This window comes from Hemiscyllium ocellatum, chromosome 23, assembly GCF_020745735.1.
Source record: "Hemiscyllium ocellatum isolate sHemOce1 chromosome 23, sHemOce1.pat.X.cur, whole genome shotgun sequence".
NCBI classification, from domain to species: domain Eukaryota; kingdom Metazoa; phylum Chordata; class Chondrichthyes; order Orectolobiformes; family Hemiscylliidae; genus Hemiscyllium; species Hemiscyllium ocellatum.
Window position 1 is genome coordinate 6,875,646 of NC_083423.1, and position 22,334 is coordinate 6,897,979.

The 22,334-nt window shown below is 43.3% G+C and overlaps 1 protein-coding gene across 1 annotated transcript in view; it reads right to left on the reverse strand.

Annotated features, from left to right (window-relative positions):
* Positions 1–11,663: 11,663 nt before the first annotated feature.
* Positions 11,664–22,334, reverse strand: part of prkcq (protein kinase C, theta) — a 172,152-nt gene continuing 161,481 nt past the window's right edge. The window contains exons 17-18 of the mRNA XM_060843096.1: positions 21,561–21,689; positions 11,664–12,451 (exon numbers count right to left, since the gene is read on the reverse strand). Of these exons, the coding sequence (XP_060699079.1) occupies positions 12,299–12,451; positions 21,561–21,689 (282 nt within the window). The 3' untranslated portion in view covers positions 11,664–12,298. The remainder of the gene's footprint in view (positions 12,452–21,560; positions 21,690–22,334) is intronic.

Genomic DNA, 22,334 nt, shown 5'->3' on the forward strand with positions numbered 1-22,334 from the left:
GTCTCTCAAGTCACTCAACATTCCCAACTTTCTCATCCTTTAAGACCCTCCTTCAACTTGTATTTTTGACCAAGTTTCTGGTCACTTCCTTCTCTGACTTGTGGACTATCTTTATGCCTTCTGTGAAGCACCCTGTGCCATTTCTCCTAAAGGCACTCTATCAATGCAAGTTGATATCAAAAGCCAAGCTCGTTTCAAACCGGCCAGACCTCAGCACTAGCTGTACAAGCTTAACAGCTGTCCCAAAGTGTAGCTTTATCGAGTGAAACCTTTTTCTTTCTGACTGTCGATGTTTGGTTGACCCCAAAATCAACGTTTTAATTGAACAAGCAAAGAGTTTGCACTTTAGTGAGTGAGGGAGGACAAAGATAAATGTCTTTCTGGATTAATGATGCTGGAAGAGCACAGCAGTTCAGGCAGCATCCAATGTGCAGATTGAAATGCTGTGCTCTTCCAGCATCATTCTAATCCAGAATCTGGTTTCCAGCATCTGCAGTCATTGTTTTTACCTCAAAGATAAATGTCTGACTAGTGTAAGGGAAAATCGTGTCTAACTAACTTGCTAGTGATTTTGGAGGAGTGGGAGAGAGGTTGGATGACTGAAAGGCTGTTGATGTGATCTACATGGACTCCCAAGAGGTGTTCGATACATGGAATGAAAGGGACAGCATCCATGTGAATGGAGTATTGGCTGAGGGACAGGAAACTGAGTAATGGTACTTGGGTATTTTTCAGAATGGAGGAAGGCTTGTTGTGGAGATATCTGAGGTTTAATGGGCCCTTTGCTTTGCATGATTTCCATAAATAATCTAGATCTTGATGTATAAGAGACAAATTTAAGAGTTCGCAAAACTTTGGAGAAGTATGAACTGCGAGATGGCCAGCTTTAAAAAGATATTGGATCAAAGCAAATTTCTGCGGATGCTGGAATCTGAAACCAAAAACTTTTCGAAGACTTGAAACTCTTGCAAATGGCGAAATCATTGGAATATCAAGCATTCAAATTAAAGCAAAATACTGTGGATGCTGTAATTCTGAAATAAATCTGAAGATGCTGGAGAAACTCAGAAGATCTACCAGCATCAGTGGAGAGAGAAACAGAATTAACAATTCGAGTCTGGTTATACTCTTCTTCACCAAAAGAGAAAAATGCTGGAAAATCTCAGCAGGTCTGGCAGCATCTGTAAGGAGAGAAAAGAGCTGACGTTTCGAGTCTAACTGACCCTTTGTCAAAGCTAGAAAAAGGGAGAAATAGGAAGGTATACGAGGCTGAGAGAAGGTGAGTCATGGCTCCAGAAGCAAAGAGGTGATAATGACAGTGCGTAGAGAGATTATAGGGAGATTAGGAGCTGTGAATGACCAAGGCTGAAGCCAGTGCTATGTGACAAAATATGTGGGGGATGGGGGGATGGGTGAAGCAGAGGCAAAATGGAAAACAGGGGAGAAGGGTAGCAAAGGGGGAAGAGGAGAGGAAAAAGGTGATGAGAGAGTGAGGAGCGAGAGAAAGAGAGACAATCGAGAAATAAGAGGTGCAGAACAGTGAAAAATAATATATTAAAAGAATAAATGAAATAAAATTATCTGAAGTTGTTGAATTCAATGTTGAGACCGGCAGGCTGTAACGTGCCTAGTTGGAAGATGAGATGCTGTTCCTCCAATTTGCGTTGAGCTTCACTGGAACATTGCAGCAGGCCAAGGACAGACATGTGGGAGTGGGAGCAGGCAGATAGAGTTCAGATAGAGTTCATTGGCCAGAAGTGTGAGATGCTTTGGTACAAACAACAGGGAGAGAAAATATAAAATAAAGGACACCATTCTAAAGGGTGGGCAGGAGCAGAAAAGTCTGCTGGATCTGCTACAAGGTGCAACTCAGGAGGGTGATGGAATACTCCCCACTTGGCTGCAATAACACTCAAGTAGCTTGTCACCATCCATCACACTATGAGTGTATACATGCGTAAGTCAGTACAAGCAGCAGGACAGGTGGAGAGCAGCAGAGAGCTGTTAATAAAGCAGACAGTACTCAAGGCCTCATAAACAGAGTAGAAAGTGTAGATGCTGGAGACCAGGGTTGAGAGTAGGGTGCTGGAAAAGCACAGCATGTCAGGCCGCACCCAAGGAGCAGGAGAATCGACGTTTCGGGCAAGGGCCCTGCATCATTCCTGATGAAGGGCTCTTGCCTGAAATGCGATTCTCCTGCTCCTTGGATGCTGCCTGACCTGCTGTGCTTTTCCAGCACTCCACTCTCGCCTTCATAAATAGAAGCATTGACCACAAGAAATGTGTACACTGGACAGACCAGCACTGCAATATTGTGCACAGTTCGAGATGCTAAATCAGGAAAGCAGTGGGAAGTACAGAATGGATTTACAAGAATGGTTCCAGGGATAAAACCTTGCAGTTACGTGGATCAGTTGGAAAAGTTTGGACTGTTTTCCTTGGAAAGGAGAAAGCTCAGAGAACATTTAATCAAAGTTTCAAAATCATGCTGAATGGATGGGAGAAATTATGTTAAAATGTTTCACAAAGGAGTAAATGCAAGGTGAGAAAACATTTTTCTCTAATGCACTGTCTGGAAATGTAGTAGAAGTAGATTCAATTGAGACATTTAGGAGAATGTTGGATAATTATTTCAATAGAAACATGCAGGGTTACAGGAAAAGGCAAGAGCGTGACACTAAAGTTAAAATGCTCAGAAAGCCAGCGCTAATATGATGGGCCAAATGGCCTCTTTCTGCACTGTGACAACTCTCATGGTGTATTCTCTCCTTCTCTTCTCCCCCCCCCGCTTCAACATTTACCAGCCTGATGTGATTCAGACTGGAAACCCATCTGGATTTATTCAGGATCTCTTTTGCTCCATGACAGTTTAATAAAAGCCCTCAAAATGACTTTAATCATAACAGAGCATTTATTGGGAACTCTGCTTTAATATTGGCCTGCCTCATGATAATTAGTCCATTTCAATTAGATTTAGGCCTCCTCACAAAACTCAGAGGTGTATTAAAATTCAGTCTTCATATCATTAAAACATACTTATATCTGTAAAGTTTGGTTTTAAAATGTGCACCAATGAGAAGGTTAACCAGGCTTGGGGAGGAATGGAACTCTCAGGTAAATGAGAAAATCTGTGACGATGCTGTCACTTTAAAAATATTATTTCGTCTTTGTTTTTTTCTTTAAAGAGAGATTGTAAAGGCAGAGGTGCTGAATAGTCTAGGCAGTTTAACAATAGAAGGGGAGTGGCCAGTTCTCCCATTTCAGATTTTTTCTAGTTTTTTTTAGTTGGAGCTGTCACAGGATGTGAGAGTCCAGGGGAGTTGCAACCCTCAGTAAAGAATTCCTCTGACTTTCTCTGAAATCTCTCTCTGGATATTATTCCCTCCTACCTGTAAGAATCTATATTTGAATTTACCTTTTTGCCAAAGGGTGTGTTTATGGGATGTTAATGTACTGGAACAGTTAATTGCTACATCATGTCAGTTAACTTATTTTACATTCCGCTTTCTTATGTTCGTGTTTCAACTGGAATGTTTAAATACATTGTTTTGCTTAACCCCGAGTGTTTTGACCAGCTGCATCACTCCCGGAATATCCACTACAAGCCTACCTTTAAAACTCTGCCTCTATTGCTCACAAGATAAAGTTTTTCACTGTGCCTTGGTACACATGACAATAAATTCAATTCAATTCACATAAGTAAAGTTAGGATCTAGGCTACCTTCTTAAAATGTCTTGAGGGAGTCTGGCCTGGTCCATAACAAACAACATACCAGTTCTTGAATTCATTCATTTATTTATACAATGTGTAATGAATCATTTACAACTTTTCCCAAATCCTAAACAGCCAGCACCGAGCGCTCTTTCTTAATTAACATTGACATTCATTGAATCCCTGCAGTGTGCAAACAGGCCATTCGGTCCATCGACTCCTCCAAAGAACATTCCACCCAGACTCACTCCTCTACCCTATTACTATAACCCTATACTTCCCCACGACGAATCCACCTGACATGTACCTCTTTGGATTTTGGAAAAAACCGGACCACCCAGAGGGAACCCACACAGACATGGGGAGAATGTGCAAACTCCACACAGACAGTTATGCAAGGCTGGAATCAAACCTGAGTCCCTGGTGCTGTGAGGCAGCAGTGCCAACCACTGAGCCAACCAGGTGAGGGCAAACATGATTGCATGCTGCATTTCACTTTTATCATCTTTTATGTGAAATCAAACTGATGGAGGATGCAGGTTGAGAGACCAGCTGGATAAACATGGCTAACACAGGATTCCAGTCTCTGGACAAATTGCAAGATCTGCTACAAGGTGCAAGTCAGGAGTGTGATGGAATACTCCTCAGTTGCCTGGATGGGTGCAGTCTAACAACGTTCAAGAAGCCCACTTGATTGGCACCATATCCACAAACATCCACTCCCTGCACCACTGACGCTCAGTCGCAGCAGTGTCTACTATCTACAACATGCACTGCAGAAATTCTCCAAGGCTCCTTAGCAGTGCCTTTCAAATTCACAAAGACTTCCATCATGAAGGACAAGGGCAACAGATACATGGGAACACCACCCCCTGCAAGTTCCCCTCCAAAGCCACTCACCATTCTGACTTGGAAATATATCATCATTCCTTCACTGTCACTGGGCCGAAATCCTAGAGCACCCTCCTTAACAGCATTAGTGGGTCTACCCACTTTGACTGCAATAGTTCAAGAAGGCAACTTTCCACTATCTTCCCAAAATCATCTAGGGATGAGCAATAAATGTTGGTCCAGCCAGCACTGCCCACATCGCATGAATGAGTCTAAAAAAGACAGGAAAATGATGCTACTCGATGCAGCATATTGGATTTTTTGTTGAGCATTCCCAAACCAACTCTTAACATAAGATATGCCATTGCAAGTGTTAGGCTCATTTGGTTGGCGATGCCAACAGTGTGGGTTCAATTCACACACCAGCTGAGGTGACTGTGAAGGAGTGTCCTTCTCCACCTCTCCCCTGACCTGAGGCATGCTGACCCACAGGTGAAACCCACCACCAGTCATCTCTCTCTTGCTCCAATGATGCTGCAGAGATTTTACCAATAACCTTTACTCCAGTTGTTCATCTGATGGTTATAATTACAGAACACAGTCATTTGCTTTGGTGTTAGGTGGTGACACTCTTACCAGAGTTGCAAGGCCTAAATAGAGTCATAGAGATGTACAGCATGGAAACAGACCCTTTGGTCCAACCCGTCCATGCCGACCAGATATCCCAACCCAATCTAATCCCATCTGCCAGCACCCGGCCCATATCCCTCCAAACCCTTCCTATTCATATACCCATCCAAATGCCTCTTAAATGTTGCAATTGTACCAGCCTCCATCACTTCCTCTGGCAACTCATTTCATACACGCACCATCATCTGTGTGAAAAAGTTGCCTCTTAGGTCTCTTTTATATCTTTTCCCTCTCACCCTAAATCTATGCCCTCTAGTTCTGGACTCCCCGACCCCAGGGAAAAGACTTTGTCTATTTACCCTATCCATGCCCCTCATAATTTTGTAAACCTCTATAAGGTCACCCCTCAACCTCCGACGGTCCAGGGAAAACAACCCCAGCATCTTCAGCCTCTCCCTATAGCTCAAATCTTCCAACCCTGGCAACATCCGTGTAAATCTTTTCTGAACCCTTTCAAGTTTCATAACATCTTTCCGATAGGAAGGAGACCAGAATTGCATGCAATATTCCAACAGTGTCCTAACCAACGTCCTGTATAGCCGCAACATAACCTCCCAACTCCTGTACTCAATACTCTGACCAATAAAGGAAAGCATACCAAACGCCTTCTTCACTTCTACCTGTGACTCCACTTTTAAGGAGCTATGAACCTACGCTCCAAGGTCGCTTTGTTCAGCAACACTCCCTCGGACCTTACCATTAAGTGTATAAGTCCTGCTAAGATTTGCTTTCCCAAAATGCAGCTCCACACATTTATCTGAATTAAACTCCATTTGCCACTTCTCAGCCCATTGGCCCATCTGCTCAAGATCCTGTTGTAAGCTGAGGTAACCTTCTTCACTGTCCATTACACCTCCAATTTTGGTGTCATCTCCAAACTTACTAACTGTACCTGTTATCTTCACATCCAAATCATTTATGAAAATGACAAAAAGTAGAGTTCCCAGCACCGATCCTTGTGGCACTCCACTGGTCACAGGCCTCCAGTCTGAAAAACAACCCTCCACCACCACTCTCTGTCTTCTACCTTTTGAGTCAATTCTGTATCCAAATGGCTAGTTCTTCCTGTATTCCATGAGATCTAACCTTGCTAATTAGTCTCCCATGGGAACCTTGTCGAATGCCTTACTGAAGTCCAGATAGATCACATCTACTGCTCTGCCCTCATCAATCCTCTTTGTTACTTCCTCAAAAATTCAATCAAGTTTGTGAGAACATGATTTCCCATGCACAAAATCATGTTGATTATTCCTAATCAGTCCTTGCCTTTCCAAATACATGTACATCCTGTCCCTCAGGATTCCCTCCAACAACTTGCCCACCACCGACATCAGGCTTACTGGTCTATAGTTCCCTGGCTTGTCCTTACCAGCCTTCTTAAACAGTGGCACCACATTAGCCAATCTCCAATCTTCTGGTACCTCACCTGTGGCTAAGATGCTCAAACCTTGAGAATTTACTGTGGGCCAATAGTTGCAGTGCCAGTCCTTGAGCAGTGCCACACATTTGCACTTTCAGATGATGCACTGGACTGGGACGTCCCTTCTGGTCTCTCAGTAAAACTGATAAAAACCAACACAATGCCATCCAGCAAAATGGGGAATTTCCTGTGGTGAGCTGGCCAATGTTTATCTCTCAATTAACCTCACTGGAAGGGGTGACGTGATCATTTTCCTAAAGTTGGTTCTGGAATCTTGCTGCACCAAATTTGCAATGTCTTCTGCATTCCATTGACTTTAAAAAAAGCCTCCAGTTGCTGTAAAACCATTTCCCACAAACTAGTCATGAAAAGGACTTTGCAAATGCAAGTCAATTCTTGAAATATTTTGGGGCAGCACAATGGCTCAGTGGTTAGCACTGCTGTCTCATGACGCCAGGGACCCAGCTTCAATTCCTGCCTTGTTGGACTGTCTGTGTGGAGTTTGCACATTCTCCCCGTGGGTTTCCTCCAGGTGCTCCAGTCTCCTCCCACAGTCCAACGATGTGCAGCTTAAGTTAAATTACCATAGTGTCCAGGCTAGGTGAGTTAGCCATGGGAAATGCAGGATTACAGGGATAGGGTCAGGGGAATGTGTCTGGTTAGGATGCTCTTCAGAGGGTCAGTATGGACTTGATGGGCCGAATGACCTACACCCTCACTGTAGGGATTCTATGATTCTCAGTTGATGAAGCAAAGATTCCATGAGGTAATTAATCTCAGTGACAAGGTCTCAGTCAGGGAGATGGCATGGGAATTTGAGAGGGGGAACAGGAAAAGGTCCCAATGTTTAAACTTCAGTTACATTGGGAATTTTGGAAAAATTGGGATTGTGTTCCTTGAAGAAGAGAATGTTGAGAGGACATTTGATAGAGATGTTCAAAGTTGTGTGAGGTCTGGACAGAACAAACTTGGATACATTGTTGTCAATAGTAGAAGGACGAGATTGAAAGAACACAGTTTTAAGGTAATTGGCGATTCACCAATGGTGAAAATGAAGACAATCTGAAATATGATGTCTGACCTGAGGCAGGTTCACAATTTTATTTAATTTACTCGTGGGAGGTAGGTGTTACTGGCTGGGCCCAGTATTTATTGCCTGTTCCTAGTTGCCCCTTGAGAAGGTGAGGGTGAGCTGCCTTCTTGAACCGCTGCAGTCCATGTGCTGCGGGTAGACCCACAATGCCCTTAATGAAGGAATTCCAGGATTTTAACCCAGCAACACTAAAGGAACAGCAATAGATTTCCAACTCAGGATGGTGAGCGACTTGGAGATAATGTTCTCATGTATCTGCTGCAGGGTTGGTATCGTCAATAGTAACGATTGCAATCCTAGAGATATCGATAAACTTTGCAAATGTTGCTTGTGACTGCTACTTTTGAGGAGGAGAGTGATCGGCATGGATTGTGCAGAAACATGTAATGCAATAACAAGCACAAATCAGAAATTACACAGGCAGGCATTCACATCATTATACAACATGGTTTTATTTTATCCAAGTAAATTAATGAGGTAATTTTACATTGATATTTCACTGGTTTCACATTACTATTAAACATTGACATCTATTCATTCTTTTAATTACTGGGGTGAATTTTAAACACAGGCCATGGGCATGCAAGAATTTGACAGTGCTGGAGATCGGAAAGTCTTTCCACTGTTGATATCTAGAATCATCAACAAGAACTCCCAGGGGAGCAAGCTAGATGCATCATTTAATGCCAAAAATAAGCCACATTATAGTAGCTTTAGACTATTTGTAGTTAATTCTGCTACAAAATGAGGCGAAGTTGTTGGAACCTGTCTGAATTGGGATATGCTGCAAATGTGTTGCTGGTCAAAGCACAGCAGGTTAGGCAGCATCTCAGGAATAGAGAATTCGACGTTTCGAGCATAAGCCCTTCATCAGGATCACAGACAGCGAAGAACAGAAGTGTCCCGTTCTGTACAAAGTCCTGTTACTCCAGACCCTGGGCTGTTAATAATCACTAAGTAGGTAGGTTTCATCATATTTTTAATATTTAACCTTATCTGTGAAGGCAACATTTGTACAAAATCTTCATCTTAAGTGCCTCCAGCACTGGACATCAAAGTTGCATAAACCCAACAAAAAAAGTCCCCTTTACATGCTTGCCCAACTTTCAATGTTAACTCGGATCTTAATTTGTACATTATCTGCCACTTGTACATTATCTCACAAATTATATAACACCTCAGTACACATCACATGTACTTTGACAAAGACAAATAAAGCAGGGACATTAATTTCTGCTCATTTCAAGTAGACACATAATATATTTTAAAAAATGACAAAGGCATAACTCCACAGGTCTCCCATTCACTGGCCTGATGAGACAACACAAACATTCAGCTGGACGATCTCCTGTTCGTCATTGCATTGCTTAAAATGGTTCATAATCCACTGCTGCTCCTGTCAAACCGAGTCAATTTTACCTTGACTTCATTCATAGACTTGCATGTAGAAAATGGTATGGATTGCACCTCAACTTTTGTGTAAACAGAAATAAAGAAAATTGGCATTCTGAAGGAGCTGTGTTACTATCCAAAATCAGTGAGAATGCATTTCTAGGGTGGGGGGTGGAATTAGCTTGCTAAATCTGTAACCCGCACAAATATCACGATGCATAATCAATCACCAAAGTACCTGAGTCGGTTAAATATAAACATTAGGTTTGTATGTATTTTCTTTTTATTTTCCAGATCCCCCCCTCCCCGTCTCAAGTTGTTAAATATTACAGCCTGATGTTCCCTCCGGTAGTGTGTCAGCAGGTGATTTGATTCAAGGGTGGTAGGGGCATCAAAGAATTATGTTGCACAGGAAGAGGTCAGACAGCTGGGATGGTGCTTTGAGTTATTCTATAGCCATCTGAATATTTTCCTTTATTCACTTCCCTTTTGAAAGATAGTATGGGCTTGAATCTGCTTCCACTGCCCTTTGCGGTAGTGTATTTCAGATCACACCAATATTCCCACTCAATATTGGTGGAAAGTTGAAGCAGTATGCAGTTTTAGCTCATTGGCCTCTCACTGTTCTGTGGTCGCTGAGGTCAAGATTCTTTCTCTGTGTCCTGCCTTGACCTCTATACTCCCCAGTTGAGACCTGACAGTCACAGAGCCAAGGTCAGTGATCACAGCACGATACCTATGTGTGAAGACATAGCCTTCCCCTTCAATCTGCATCACAAAATGGTAGAGCTCCTGAACGCACTGCGTTTCAAATGCAATGGAGTGAGGAAAGTATTTCAACGACAAACTTTAAGGGTGTGGAAAGTAATTGTGAAGATTACAGGGTTCACGTAAGCATTTGGAGAATAACTAGGAAAGGATAACATGCTTTCATAGTAAGAAAAATGCACAGGGGATTCAGTGACTAATGAAGGGAACAGCACTGTCTCCAATCAAGTAACTGATAGCAATGTCTCTACCAGGTGTAAGGAAGTAATGCCACTTGAAAATATGACTCAATTCATCTTGAAAGTCAAAAAGTGCAGGATTGCAGTAATGTTTAAAGAAGAGACGAGATGAGTAAGGTAATTAGTTTAAGTCGTAAACATCTCTAAATGGGATAAAAAAAGGGCTGAGGGAAGTAGAGATTTTGATTATTTAGAAACATTGGAGATTGGAGTAGGAGTAGGCCATGTGACCCCTTTAGTCTGCTCCATCATTTACAATGATCATGGTTGATCATTGAAATCAATGCCCTGATCTGCCATCCCCCATTTCCCTTAATCCCTTTAAGCTTCAAGAACTATAGCACCTCCTTCTTGAAAGCACAATGTTTCGGCCTAACCACTCTCTGTGGTAGTGAATTCCACAGGTTCACCACACTCTAAGGGAAGACATTTCTCCTCATCTCAGTCCTAATAAGTTTAGCCTATTGTCCTTAAACTATTTCCCCTGGTTCTGGACTCTCCCACCATCAGGAACATCCCTCCTGCATCTATTCTGTCCAGGCCTGTTATGAGATCTGTGGTTTGAGTGTTGTTTAATCCTGAATTCAGCCTTGCAAGGATGGAACAAGAATGAAGGGTGTTTGCATTGCATTGTATTGGAGCTTAGGGGAAAATTCAAACACAAAATATCCAGAGTAGCATTGAGTAAGTAAAGTGGAAGAGGTCACAAGAGATAAGATTGCAGTTGATGGCAAGGTCACATCCTAGTAACTACTTCAAGTTATACAGGGTCTACATCAAAATTGTTGACTTAATAACAGCCCAGGACCTTTTTTATTGGGATGTCCCACCTAAATTCCTGAAGAGAAGAATGCCCTTATACATTTCAACCCTCCCTTCAAGATGACTCACTATCCAACATGGGAAATGTTTCCAAGTTGCTCATTTCCAGTCCTGGTTATTTTCTCTTCTTCCAGTGCATGATAGATGTGGCTGGGCTGCAATTGCTGCCAATATCACATGATTGATGTTCCTGACACATTTCAGCTAGGTTTCCCAGGGTTCATGGAAGCCTGCTGGTTCTGTCCAATGTGAACTGCACATGAATATGAACTGTTGAAATAGGTTTCTATTCTCCTCTAGTCGCACACTATTGGTCTTCCTGGGCTGCTAAATGCATGTAGTTCACGGAACCCCAGTGGCAAGCTATAGCAGGACTGAACTGATGACCGCGAAACTGGAAGAAAAGCCTGCACACAGTGAAGAGACAAAGGGAGTGGAATTTCAACAGCGTGTGAAATCTCCATCTTCCAGTTGCCAAGAAGGTAGTCAATGGTCAACCTGTTGAGCACTTTTGTTTCATTTCCATCACTTTGCGTTGTAACTCAGGCTCCGAATGGAGGTTGCACATCAGGTTTGATGCAAAAGCTGAACATTCACTCCATCAAAGAAGGAACAATGTGATTTACCCATTGTCGGGGGGGGGGGGGGGGGGGGCGGGGTCAGCAAATTCACCTCCCCACCCCCCCCGCTGTGGCTGTCATGGTGTATATTACGCAGCGTCGCTCTACAAAATGCCCATTATTATATAATGCCAAGGCTTGTAAAGGGGATGTGTGTGTTTTGGTCTACGGCTCAGTGATTTGGACAGGAATGAGTTTGTGAGTTATCTTTCAAACAGCCCAGCACTAGTTCACTGCAAGCCAGGACACTACCTGAGAATAAAATGTCCACACATGCACACAACCGAGAAACAAAATACTTTCCTAGAATTAAATGTTATTTGCATTCTTGTTCCATAGCAATTTGCATGGAAACGAACACTTATTAAAACACTTAATCAAAATCTAAATGTTTCCACATGCAGTGTTGGTCTCGTCTTAAGTCTTTGCGCTGAAAGATTATAGCCATCAAGTTAGGCATAAATGCCTTGTCCTTCCAATCCAAATAAAATTAGCATCTCTTCTCTGATGCTTTGGATGTTACTATAAAGTGATTTTCAACATGGATATTCAGGACATTCCAGTATATTTAACTTACATGATAGCTATTTTCATGCCACACGTTTAACATAGAATGTAACGATCACCATGCTGTCGTCAAGGGTGAATGGGAAGTGTTAACTCTTCAGTGTTACCGAGGTAAGATATTTTACAGCTGTCCTCTGATCTTCGTCAAAGTAATCTCTCCATTTTTGGGTTTGTGAATGAAAAGTTGTTGAACATGTTTTGGTCCATGCTGTTGATGAGGGTCCTGTCTGCACATGACAGTCTGGGTTTCTCGTTCAGGAATTCCTTGTCAAAGTTGCTGCAGTCACTTGGTGATTTCTGAGGGATAAAAAAAATTAAGATGTTAAAGAATCTGGGAGCTCTGTCAGTGCTCATTAATTAACGAGACATTTTAATGAGTAAACATGGGGATGTATGGACTTTTAAACAAATCAATACCAGTTTTCTATACCGAGGACTTGGAAAGTGGTGAGTACATCAGGGCCCAAGGGCCTTCTGGGGTTTAATTGAACTTTAATCAGGGGCGCAGGCGAGGGGTAACATCACCTCCTGTGATTTCTGTTCCTGATTGCAACCTTTTTGTACAGGCACTAATGGGATTTGGGCATCACTGGCTGGGCCAGCATTTATTACCTATCCCTAGTTGCCCCTTGAGAAGGTAGGGGTGAGCTGCAGTCCATGTGCTGTGGGTTGACTCACAATGCTCTGAGGGAGGGAATTCCAGGATTGTGACCTGGTGACAGTGAAGGAACGGTGATATATTTCCAAGTCAGGATGGTGAGTGGCTTGGAGGGGAACTTGCAGGGGGTGGTGTTCCCAACCACTCCAACTTTGGATTGCTTAAAAATATTTTTTGCAAACAAGTACCCAGCTGCCTCTTGAATTATTAACATTGTCTGTCTGCACTGCTTCCTAAGCTCAGAGCAGTGCAGTGCATTGAAGTAAAAATGAAACTGTCCCACTCATATTCCCTCTTTATTTGTGGCTATGTGCGGGAAGGATGATCCAAATAGGAGACTTTGCCTATAGTTAGTATCTGGGATGAAGATGTTTCCAACCATTATATTGACTTCTTTGCCTAACAAAGTGACAGCATCATGGAATTTGGTGGGATAAAGGGATTTACCATGAAGCAGTTTATTAATATATGGATCATTATTTCCACACTGTAGGGAGTCTAATCTAAAAAAAATTATCTGGTCCACAAAGTACCAATATATTGGAGGTAATAAACAGGTCTCAGTACAAATACTTGCCCCAGTGTCACTCTACTGTTGACGTGAAAAGAACAGCCAGTTGTCACTTGGGATCAGTGCCAAGATATAGTTGTAATCATGGCAACACAGCAGAAATGAGACTAATTGCACAGAGAACCACTAAACATGACATTATTGTATTGACCATGATCGTTAAAGACCGTCACTGTACTTTCTATTAGGTCAAAATCCATTGTAAAAATTAAGGATAATTATTCTCCCCTTTTATGTTCTTATTGGGGTGCTTGCATTTTAGTGTGTTTTGTAAATTATCTAATAAAAACAGACAGTGCTGCAGAAACTCAGCTCATCTGGCAGCACCTGTGAAGAGCGAGAAACAGAATTAACAGGTTGAGTCGGTACAGCTCATCATTGGACAAATTAGATTACATACAGTGTGGAAACAGGCCCTTCGGCCCAACAAGTCCACACCGACCCGCCGAAGCTCAACCCACCCATACCCCTACATTTACCCCTTACCTAACACTACGGGCAATTTAGCATGGCCAATTCACCTGACCCGCACATCTTTGGACTGTGGAAGGAAACCGGAGCACTCGGAGGAAACCCACGCAGACACGGGGAGAACATGCAAACTCCACACAGTCAGTCGCCTGAGTCGGGAATTGAACCCGGGTCTCAGGCGCTGTGAGACAGCAGTGCTAACCACTGTGCCACCGTGCCGCCCAAAAGCTGAACTCAAAACCTTAAGCTCCATTGTTTCCCCACACTTGCTGTCAGATCTGCTGAATTTCTCCAGCACTTTCCATCTTTATTTCAGATCGCCAGTATCTGCTGGACTTTGCTTTACTTTGTAAATTTGAGAAGTTGACCAAATACTGCAGCATGCTTTGACCTCCATTGTGTTTTAGCATTGTTACAGTGTGTTGGGGAGACAGGCCGCCTACTTGCGGAACGTTTCAGAGAACACCTCTGGGACGCCCGGACCAACCAACCCACCCATCCCGTGGCTCAACACTTCAACTCCCCCTCCCACTCCACCAAGGACATGCAGGTCCTTGGACTCCTCCATCGCCAGACCATAGCAACACGATGGCTGGAGGAAGAGCGCCTCATCTTCCGCCTAGGAACCCTCCAACCACAAGGGATGAACCTAGATTTCTCCAGTTTCCTCATTTCCCCTCCCCCCCACCTTGCCTCAGTCAAATCCCTCAAACTCAGCACCGCATTCCTAACCTGCAATCTTCTTCCTGACCTCTCTGCCCCCACCCCCACCCCGGCCTATCACCCTCACCTTGACCTCCTTCCACCTATCTTATTTCCAACGCCCCTCCCCCAAGTCCCTCCTCCCTACCTTTTATCTTAGCCTGCTGGACACACTTTCCTCATTCCTGATGAAGGGCTCATGCCCGAAACGTCGATTCTCCTGTTCCTTGGATGCTGCCTGACCTGCGCTTTTCCAGCAACACATTTTCCGCTCTGATCTCCAGCATCTGCAGTCCTCACTTTCTCCTTACAGTGTGTATGCCAAGTATCATGTTATAACTATGTCGCTCAGTCTAATCTCTTTAAACATTTCCTGTCACATCACTTCCCAGCTTTTCCATCCTCTTCAATGATTTTCTTGTTCCCGATCTCTTGGCTGCTTCCTGCTACCTCATCACCCCGCCCTTACAGTCTCTCTCACCATTCCAATCCTAAACCCTCGCTTTGAGCAAGACATTAATTCAGTTGAGGGGGAGGGAGAGGTGGAAGTAAAGTGTTGGGGTGAGGAGATGTGGAGTGGGGCGATCATGGCAGAGGAAAGTGGTAAACGAGAGGGAGAGGTGCAGAATGTGGTAAGTTAAAAATCACACAACACCAGGTGATAGTCCAACAGGTTTATTTGGAAGCACACTAGCTTTCGGAGCGACGCTCCTTCATCAGGTGGTTGTGTTTCCAAATAAACCTGTTGGACTATAACCTGGTGTTGTGTGATTTTTAACTTTGTCCACCCTGGTCCAACACTGGCATTCCCAAAGCAGAATATGGGAATTGTGTGAAAGGAGTAGTGAGGTGTAAGATTCATAAGCTTTAAGAGGAGAACTTTTTTAAATTATTTGGATTCTAGGTTTTAATGCAGGAAATATACACATCAGGAATGGAACCCATCCATACTGCATGAATATTTTTTGGAACAGTGGTTTTCGTTTGACATACATTTTGCACACTATTTGTTTAACATTAGGAGTGTTAAACAAGGACAAGGTATTGTTATGGTTTCAGATCATTTCCATAAGCCCCAAAGTAGCCTCTTTTTTGGGTGGGGATTCTGGGAAGGAGTATCAATTTATAACATGATCAAGGGGGATTACTGTCAGAACCCTCACAACCTGGACTGAGCAAGAACGCTTTTACACCCTCATTCATTCTTTCTACATTTCAGAAGATAAAGATGGAACTTGATTCTGTGTCTGGCATCTGACCTGCCCAGGAATGTTTGGGTAATGTAAATGAAGAAATCACCAGTACCATAGACTTGGCAAGAACAAATCCAACTCAAAAAATAATGTAAATGGTAGCAGTGTAACACTGTGTCATTCATTCAATCTATTTTGGAATAAGGTTTTAATACTTTATTGAATGTTACATTATATTTGCTTACTTTGAGCTATACTGCATTGTATCTACCCCACAGGCAAACTCACAATGGGTTACATGACCGTGTCTGTGGGCCAGTCTAGGAAAATCGAGACTTGAAAGCTAATTTCAGCCATGGTTATCATGAAACTATTATTGATTGCTATAAAAACCTATATGCAAAGTTATATCCGCTATGAAAAGTAATCTGCTGTTCTGACCTGATTTGGTTAACATGTGACTCCAGACCTAAGGACCTAAGGACCTTTAGTGAATTTCTGCTCTGCATCTTGTAGACGGTACACACTGCCGCTACGGAGTGTCAGAGTGGGTCTGGTGCCAATCTTTAAGCTGCTTTGTCCTGGATGGTATGGAGCTTCTTGAGTGTTGCACCCATCCAAGCAAACAGGAAGTGTTCCATCACAGCAGGTCAGGCAGCATCCGAGGAGCAGGAGAATCGACATTTGTGGTTCCTGATGAAGGGCTTTTGCCCGAAACGTCGATTTCGCTGCTCGTTGGATGCTGCCTGAACTGCTGTGCTCTTCCAGCACCACTGATCCAGAATCTGGTTTCCAGCATCTGCAGTCATTGTTTTTACAATATTTATATGAGTAGTCTAATTCAGTTTCTGGTCAATAGTAAGCTCCAGGATGTTGATGGTAATCATTATGATGCTATTGAACATCAAGGCTGATGGTTAGATTCTCTCTTGTTGGAGATAGTCATTGCCTGGTATGTGTAAGGCATAAATAGGACTTGACACTTGCCATTCCTGGAAAATAACAAACACTTTTACATAGATGATGAAAATTATTGCGTCTTATTTCCTTAAAACATCATTTCATCACAAGCTGGCATTGTTCTTGATCATTAAGCTACCTCTTGATGTATCCAAAGATGAAATCTGGATTCTCCCTGAAGGTTTGTGAACACTCTTGGTCACTCCAAATCTCCGGCATACCTAGACAGAAAACCTTCTCGCCCCAGCTCCGAAAGAAAGTTGAAATTCAATTAAACCCCTCAAGTTTCCCCAGGCGTCACATTAGGCAAAGCGTTTTTAAGAACTCCAATTGCAGAAGCTTTTCAAATTTCACTGAGACTTATCCTTCATCATAAAAATGAAATCAAAGAGAAAGATAATATAGGACAAGTTTCAATAAGCATAAATTAAACAAAACTTTGCAACCAACAGACCAAGAATTTCTTTGATGTTGACTGCAACAGAAAATCTGGTCACAGTGTACTCGCCTGGATTTTAGTTATGAAGTTTCTTTATGAGCTGGGGCGATGGAGCTTTCTGTCTCAGACTTCCTGCAGTTTGAAGGTATCAAGAATGTTTGCAAATGTAGAGGGGAGAAATCCAAATTTGGAAATTTTTGGCGCTATCAGCTCAATAGTCAAGACAATGTCAACTTGTGATTAGAGAAGCAAAATGATGTTTTATGAAAGAGATTGCAATAAGTTTTAACCCTAATTGTGAAAATGTTTTCTGTTTTCAAGAAGTTGATATTCATCAACAGTTCAATCTGAGAGAACGCACTAAAGGATTTTAAAAAATATTCTCAGTAAGTGTCCCCTTTGATTTTCTCAGATCTCCACATGATCCTGGTATATTTGCCACGATATGTCCTTTTTAAATGTCATGAAAGATCATCAAAACATCTTCTTCTTTTACTCTGTGTATCTAGGTTTCTGTATGACTTTGAAAGGACAGCAAGTCAGATGGCCATGTGAATTAGGGGCTGGGGGAGATGGAATGTGTGAGCTGTTGACTGCAGAAGAGCCGTTCCTCTCCTTTTAATCTTCACATTGTCGACAGGCTCAGAGAAAATTCAGAGTCATTGCGCTGATTTCAATTTAGGTTTTTAACTCTCAGAAGATGCTTAGGTGTCAGGACAAATGGGATTGTGATATTAACCCAAGACAACTCAAAGGCATGCATTTTGAACATTCCTGGTCATCGGTCCTTCTTTTTCCTTTATCACCATTTTCTGTAACCTCTGCTTTTACTTCAGTGGTCACTTTGCAACCGTAAAACATTTATGTTCTCTCTGGAAGTTGTGGGATTGGGTTTGGAGCAAGAAAGAGGACTGAGCTGTGTGGCATTTTAAAATGTTTTTCATGGGGTGTAGGCACCGCTGGCCAGTTCAGTATTTATTACCCATCCATAGTTGCCCACGCGGCAGTTAAGAGTTAACCACATTGCTGTGGGTCTGGAGTCACATATTGGCCAGACCAGGTAAGGATGACAGATTTCCTTCTCAAAAGGACATTAGTGAACAAGATGTGTTTTCCCCAACAATTGACCATCATTCAACTCTTAATTCAAATTTTTTATTGAATCTGCCACAGTGGGATTTGAACCCAGGACCCCAGAACATGGCTTGGCTCTCTGCATTAACAGTCCAGCAACAATACGACTCAGTCATCACCTCCGCTGTTGCCCCCAATTGGCTGAAAGCTAATCCCAAACACTGACCCATCAGCCAATCGAATGCCAGGTTGCTGCAGGGTCACCTGCTGACATCATTGGCTCAAACAATATGGCATTAGATGAGAGTCAGTGAAGGCAAGATGGGCTGAATGTCCTCCATAGTAAGTCTGTGAACTCAGTCTCAGAACTTGTGGTTGAGGCCCAGGTTCAAGTGTCATGTGCTCCAAAGGTGTTTCATAACATCTTTCAACAGATTAGTTAGAAGTATCTCTTAGATGTAATAGAAGGACCGTTTAGGTGCAGTGATATTGTCCCCATCTCTGAGGCGGGAGACCTGGGTTCAGGTCCCACCTACTCCCAAACTGTATACAGAACAATCTTGATCATCTGAATGAGACAGGTAGGAAGTATTTTCTTTGGATAATTGATTGTTTGAATAACTGATCTGTGTTCCTGTGGCGACGACAATAGCAGGAACAAATGCTGAGATGGGACACTCGGAAGCGATTTACAAACAGTCATCATGCCCCAGGCTCTGTGACCTGCGTCTGAACTCTGTGGTTTGGACTGTGGCAGCCTGCACCTAGGAGTACTGCTGAGGGGCAGAATGGCCTTTTCTGTGCTGCTGGTCTTTCTAGCACACACTGTGAGGTGACCTGGCATTGCCACAATCAGTGGTGTTTTTAGACAACCTTTTATATACATTGACCGCCTCAACCTGCCCACCCCCTCACCCTCTTCAATTTCCCGCCCTCACAAACGCAGCTCTTCACTCCCTCCTCTCCAACCCCAACCTCACCATCAAACGCTTCAAAGAAGGGGGGGGTGGGGGAAACGCAGTAATAGTGTGGTGTACCAACCTCTACACCACTGAAGTTAGACGCCAACTCACAGACACTCCTTCTACTGCCCCTTGATCAGAACATCACCTCCCATTACCTAATCTATCCACAACCTCATCACCTCTGGGGATCTCGCATTCATAGCCTTCAATCTCATTGTCCATGAACCCCGCACCACCTGATTCTACCTCCTACTGAAGATTTACAAACCTGACTGCCCTGATCAACCCCTTGTCTCAGCTTGCGTCTGTCCCACTGAACTAATCTCTTCCTACCTCAACACCGTCCTGTCCCCCTTCATCCAGGAAGTCCCACCTACGTTCGTGACACCACCCACGCCCTTCACCTCTTCCAAGATTTTCGTTTACCCGACCCCAACACCTCCTCTTTACCATGGACATCCAGTTCCTGTATACATGCATCCACCATGATGAAGGCCTCCGAACCCTCCATTTCTTCCTCTCCCGCTGTCCCAACCAGGACCCTTCCATTGACACCCTCAACCACCTGGCTGAACTGGTCCTTACCCTCAACTTCTTCCAATCCTCCAACTTCCTCCAAACCAAAGGGGTAGCCATGGGCACCCGCATGGGACCCAGCTATGCCTGTCTCTTTGTCCATTATGTGGAACAGTCCATCTTCCATAGTGACACCGGCACCATCCCCACCTGTTCCTCCGTTACATTGATGACTGTATTGGCACCACCTCGCGCTCCCATGAGGAGGTTAAACAGTTCATCAACTTTACCAACACATTCTACCTTAACCTCAAACTCACCTAGACCATCTTGGACACCTCCCTCCCCTTCCTGTGCCTCTCCATCACTGTCTCCGGCAACCGACTAACCACAAACATCCACTTCAATCTCACCGACTCCCACCCTACCTCCTGTAAAAATGCTATTCCTTATTCCCAATTCCTTCGCCTCTGCCACTTCCATTCCCAGGATGACCAATTTGGATCATTTCAGAGAACATCTCTGGGACACCAGCACCCACCAACTCCCCCTCCCACTCCACCAAGGACATGCAGGTCCTGGGCCTCTTCCAGTGCCAAACCCTAACCACTTGATGCCTGCAGGAAGAAAACTTCCTCTTCTGCCTTGGGACCCTGCAACCACACCGGATAAATGTGGATTTCAATAGCTTCCTCATTTCCCGTTCCCCAACATTATCCCAGTCCCAAGCCTCCAACTCGTCACTGCCTTCCTGACCTGTCCATCACTCCCCCTGTCCACCACATTCTTCCTCACCTTCATCTACCTATCGCTTTCTCAGCTACCTTACCCCAGCCCCAACACCCCTTCCCATTTATCTCTCAGCATCCTTGGCCCACAAGCTTCATTCCTGATGAATGGCTTATGCCTGAAACATCAATTCTCCTGCTCCTCGGATGCTGCCTGACCTGCTGTGTTTTTCCAGCACCACACTCTCGACTCTGATCTCCTCACTGTAGTCCTCACTTTCTCATAGTTGATTTTAACCCTCTATCTCTGTTTACCCTTCACAATCAGTTTGGTTGGATTTCTAAATATTACAAGAAAGCTTTAGCTGCCTGATCAAATCAGCTACCCCTTTGCGAGTGAGACACCGTGGTCATTAATCCAACTTTCACCATTGATGAAACCAGACAGAAATCAGGATCCGCGCTCTCCCAGACCGTAGGCACGTTTTGGTGCTTTCTGGTGTATTCTGCAGTACCTGTGGCTTGGTGAATAAACTGAAGAGAGTGCTATCAAACAAAACCATTGGACATTCAGTCAGGAAGGTCATATGTACTTCTAAGTCACATTTTGTCATGTGAGTCTTCAATACAGGTAGAAGATCCTTTATCCAAACATCCAAAAACCAAAAAGCTCCAAAATCCAAATTCTGAGAAATGAAAAGTTTCGAATTCCAAAAAACAGTTGGTCCCAAGCATTTCAGATAAAGGATTTTCTACCTGTATCAGTCTAATTAGTGTTTTCTACTCACCCTCATTGTGATAGTTACTAATATAACTAGATAAACTTTACTAATAAGATAACTGAACAAGAAAACTTAACCTGTAAAAACTTGATGGGCAAGATGGAAAACAAAACCATTATTTTGTCAACAACAACAAAAACAGAAATTGCTGGAAAAGCTCAGCAGGTCTGGCAGCATCTGTGGAGAGAAATCAGAGTTAACGTTTCTGGCTGAATGACTCTTCCTCAGAAACGTTAATTCTGTTTTCTCTCCACAAAGGCTACCAAACCTGCTGAGCTTTTTCAACAATGTCTGTTTTTGTTTCTGATTTACAGCATCTGCAGTTCTTTCAGTTTTTATGAACTTACCACAGTGGGTTTGAAAGGCGGCTCCACCTCCCTGTTTTCCAATGCCTGCCAATTAATATCCCGGAAAAAGGCATGTTGCCGAATGCTTCCTTTAACTCCAAGTCTCCTCTCCGGCTCCCTAACAAAGAGCTAACACACAGGCAATAGGAGAGTTACGTCATCAATCTCCAATACAACAGGAACACATGTTCATTCAGTCATCTGCATATTTTGAATTTACTTTGACTCATTTGTTCAGAGAGTAATAACATAAACTGGGCATTGTTAGTGCCTGCAGTTTGACTTACTTTTAAAAAGAATTTGGCCTCTGATATTTTAAAAAGTTGTTGATTTAGTTGTTCACTTACTCTCTGTGATTAATGGCCATAAGCTTCATTGCTATCAGCCCTTCATTGTGCACAATGAGCACCAAACAATATTTGACCATGTGCAGCATCACAGCTGAGCACATCTGCATCCAATATTCGCCCTCCTGATTGGGAGAGGAGCCACAGCTAACTTTTTTCTTCCCATATCCTATGAGTGTTGGGATTAACTATTGCACCTTAAGGGAGGCGATGACCTCATGATAATGTCACTGGGCAGGTTAGCCAGCAGGCTAGGCTATTGTTCAGGGAATGTAGGTTCAAATCTCATTGCGGCAGGTGATTGAATTTCAATATTTAAAAAAAATTGGAATTAAGAGCTCCTGCTGAGCATCTAACCACTGTCGATTATTATAAAATCTCATCTGCTATCCTTAACTGGTCTGGTCTATATGTAACTCCAAACTCA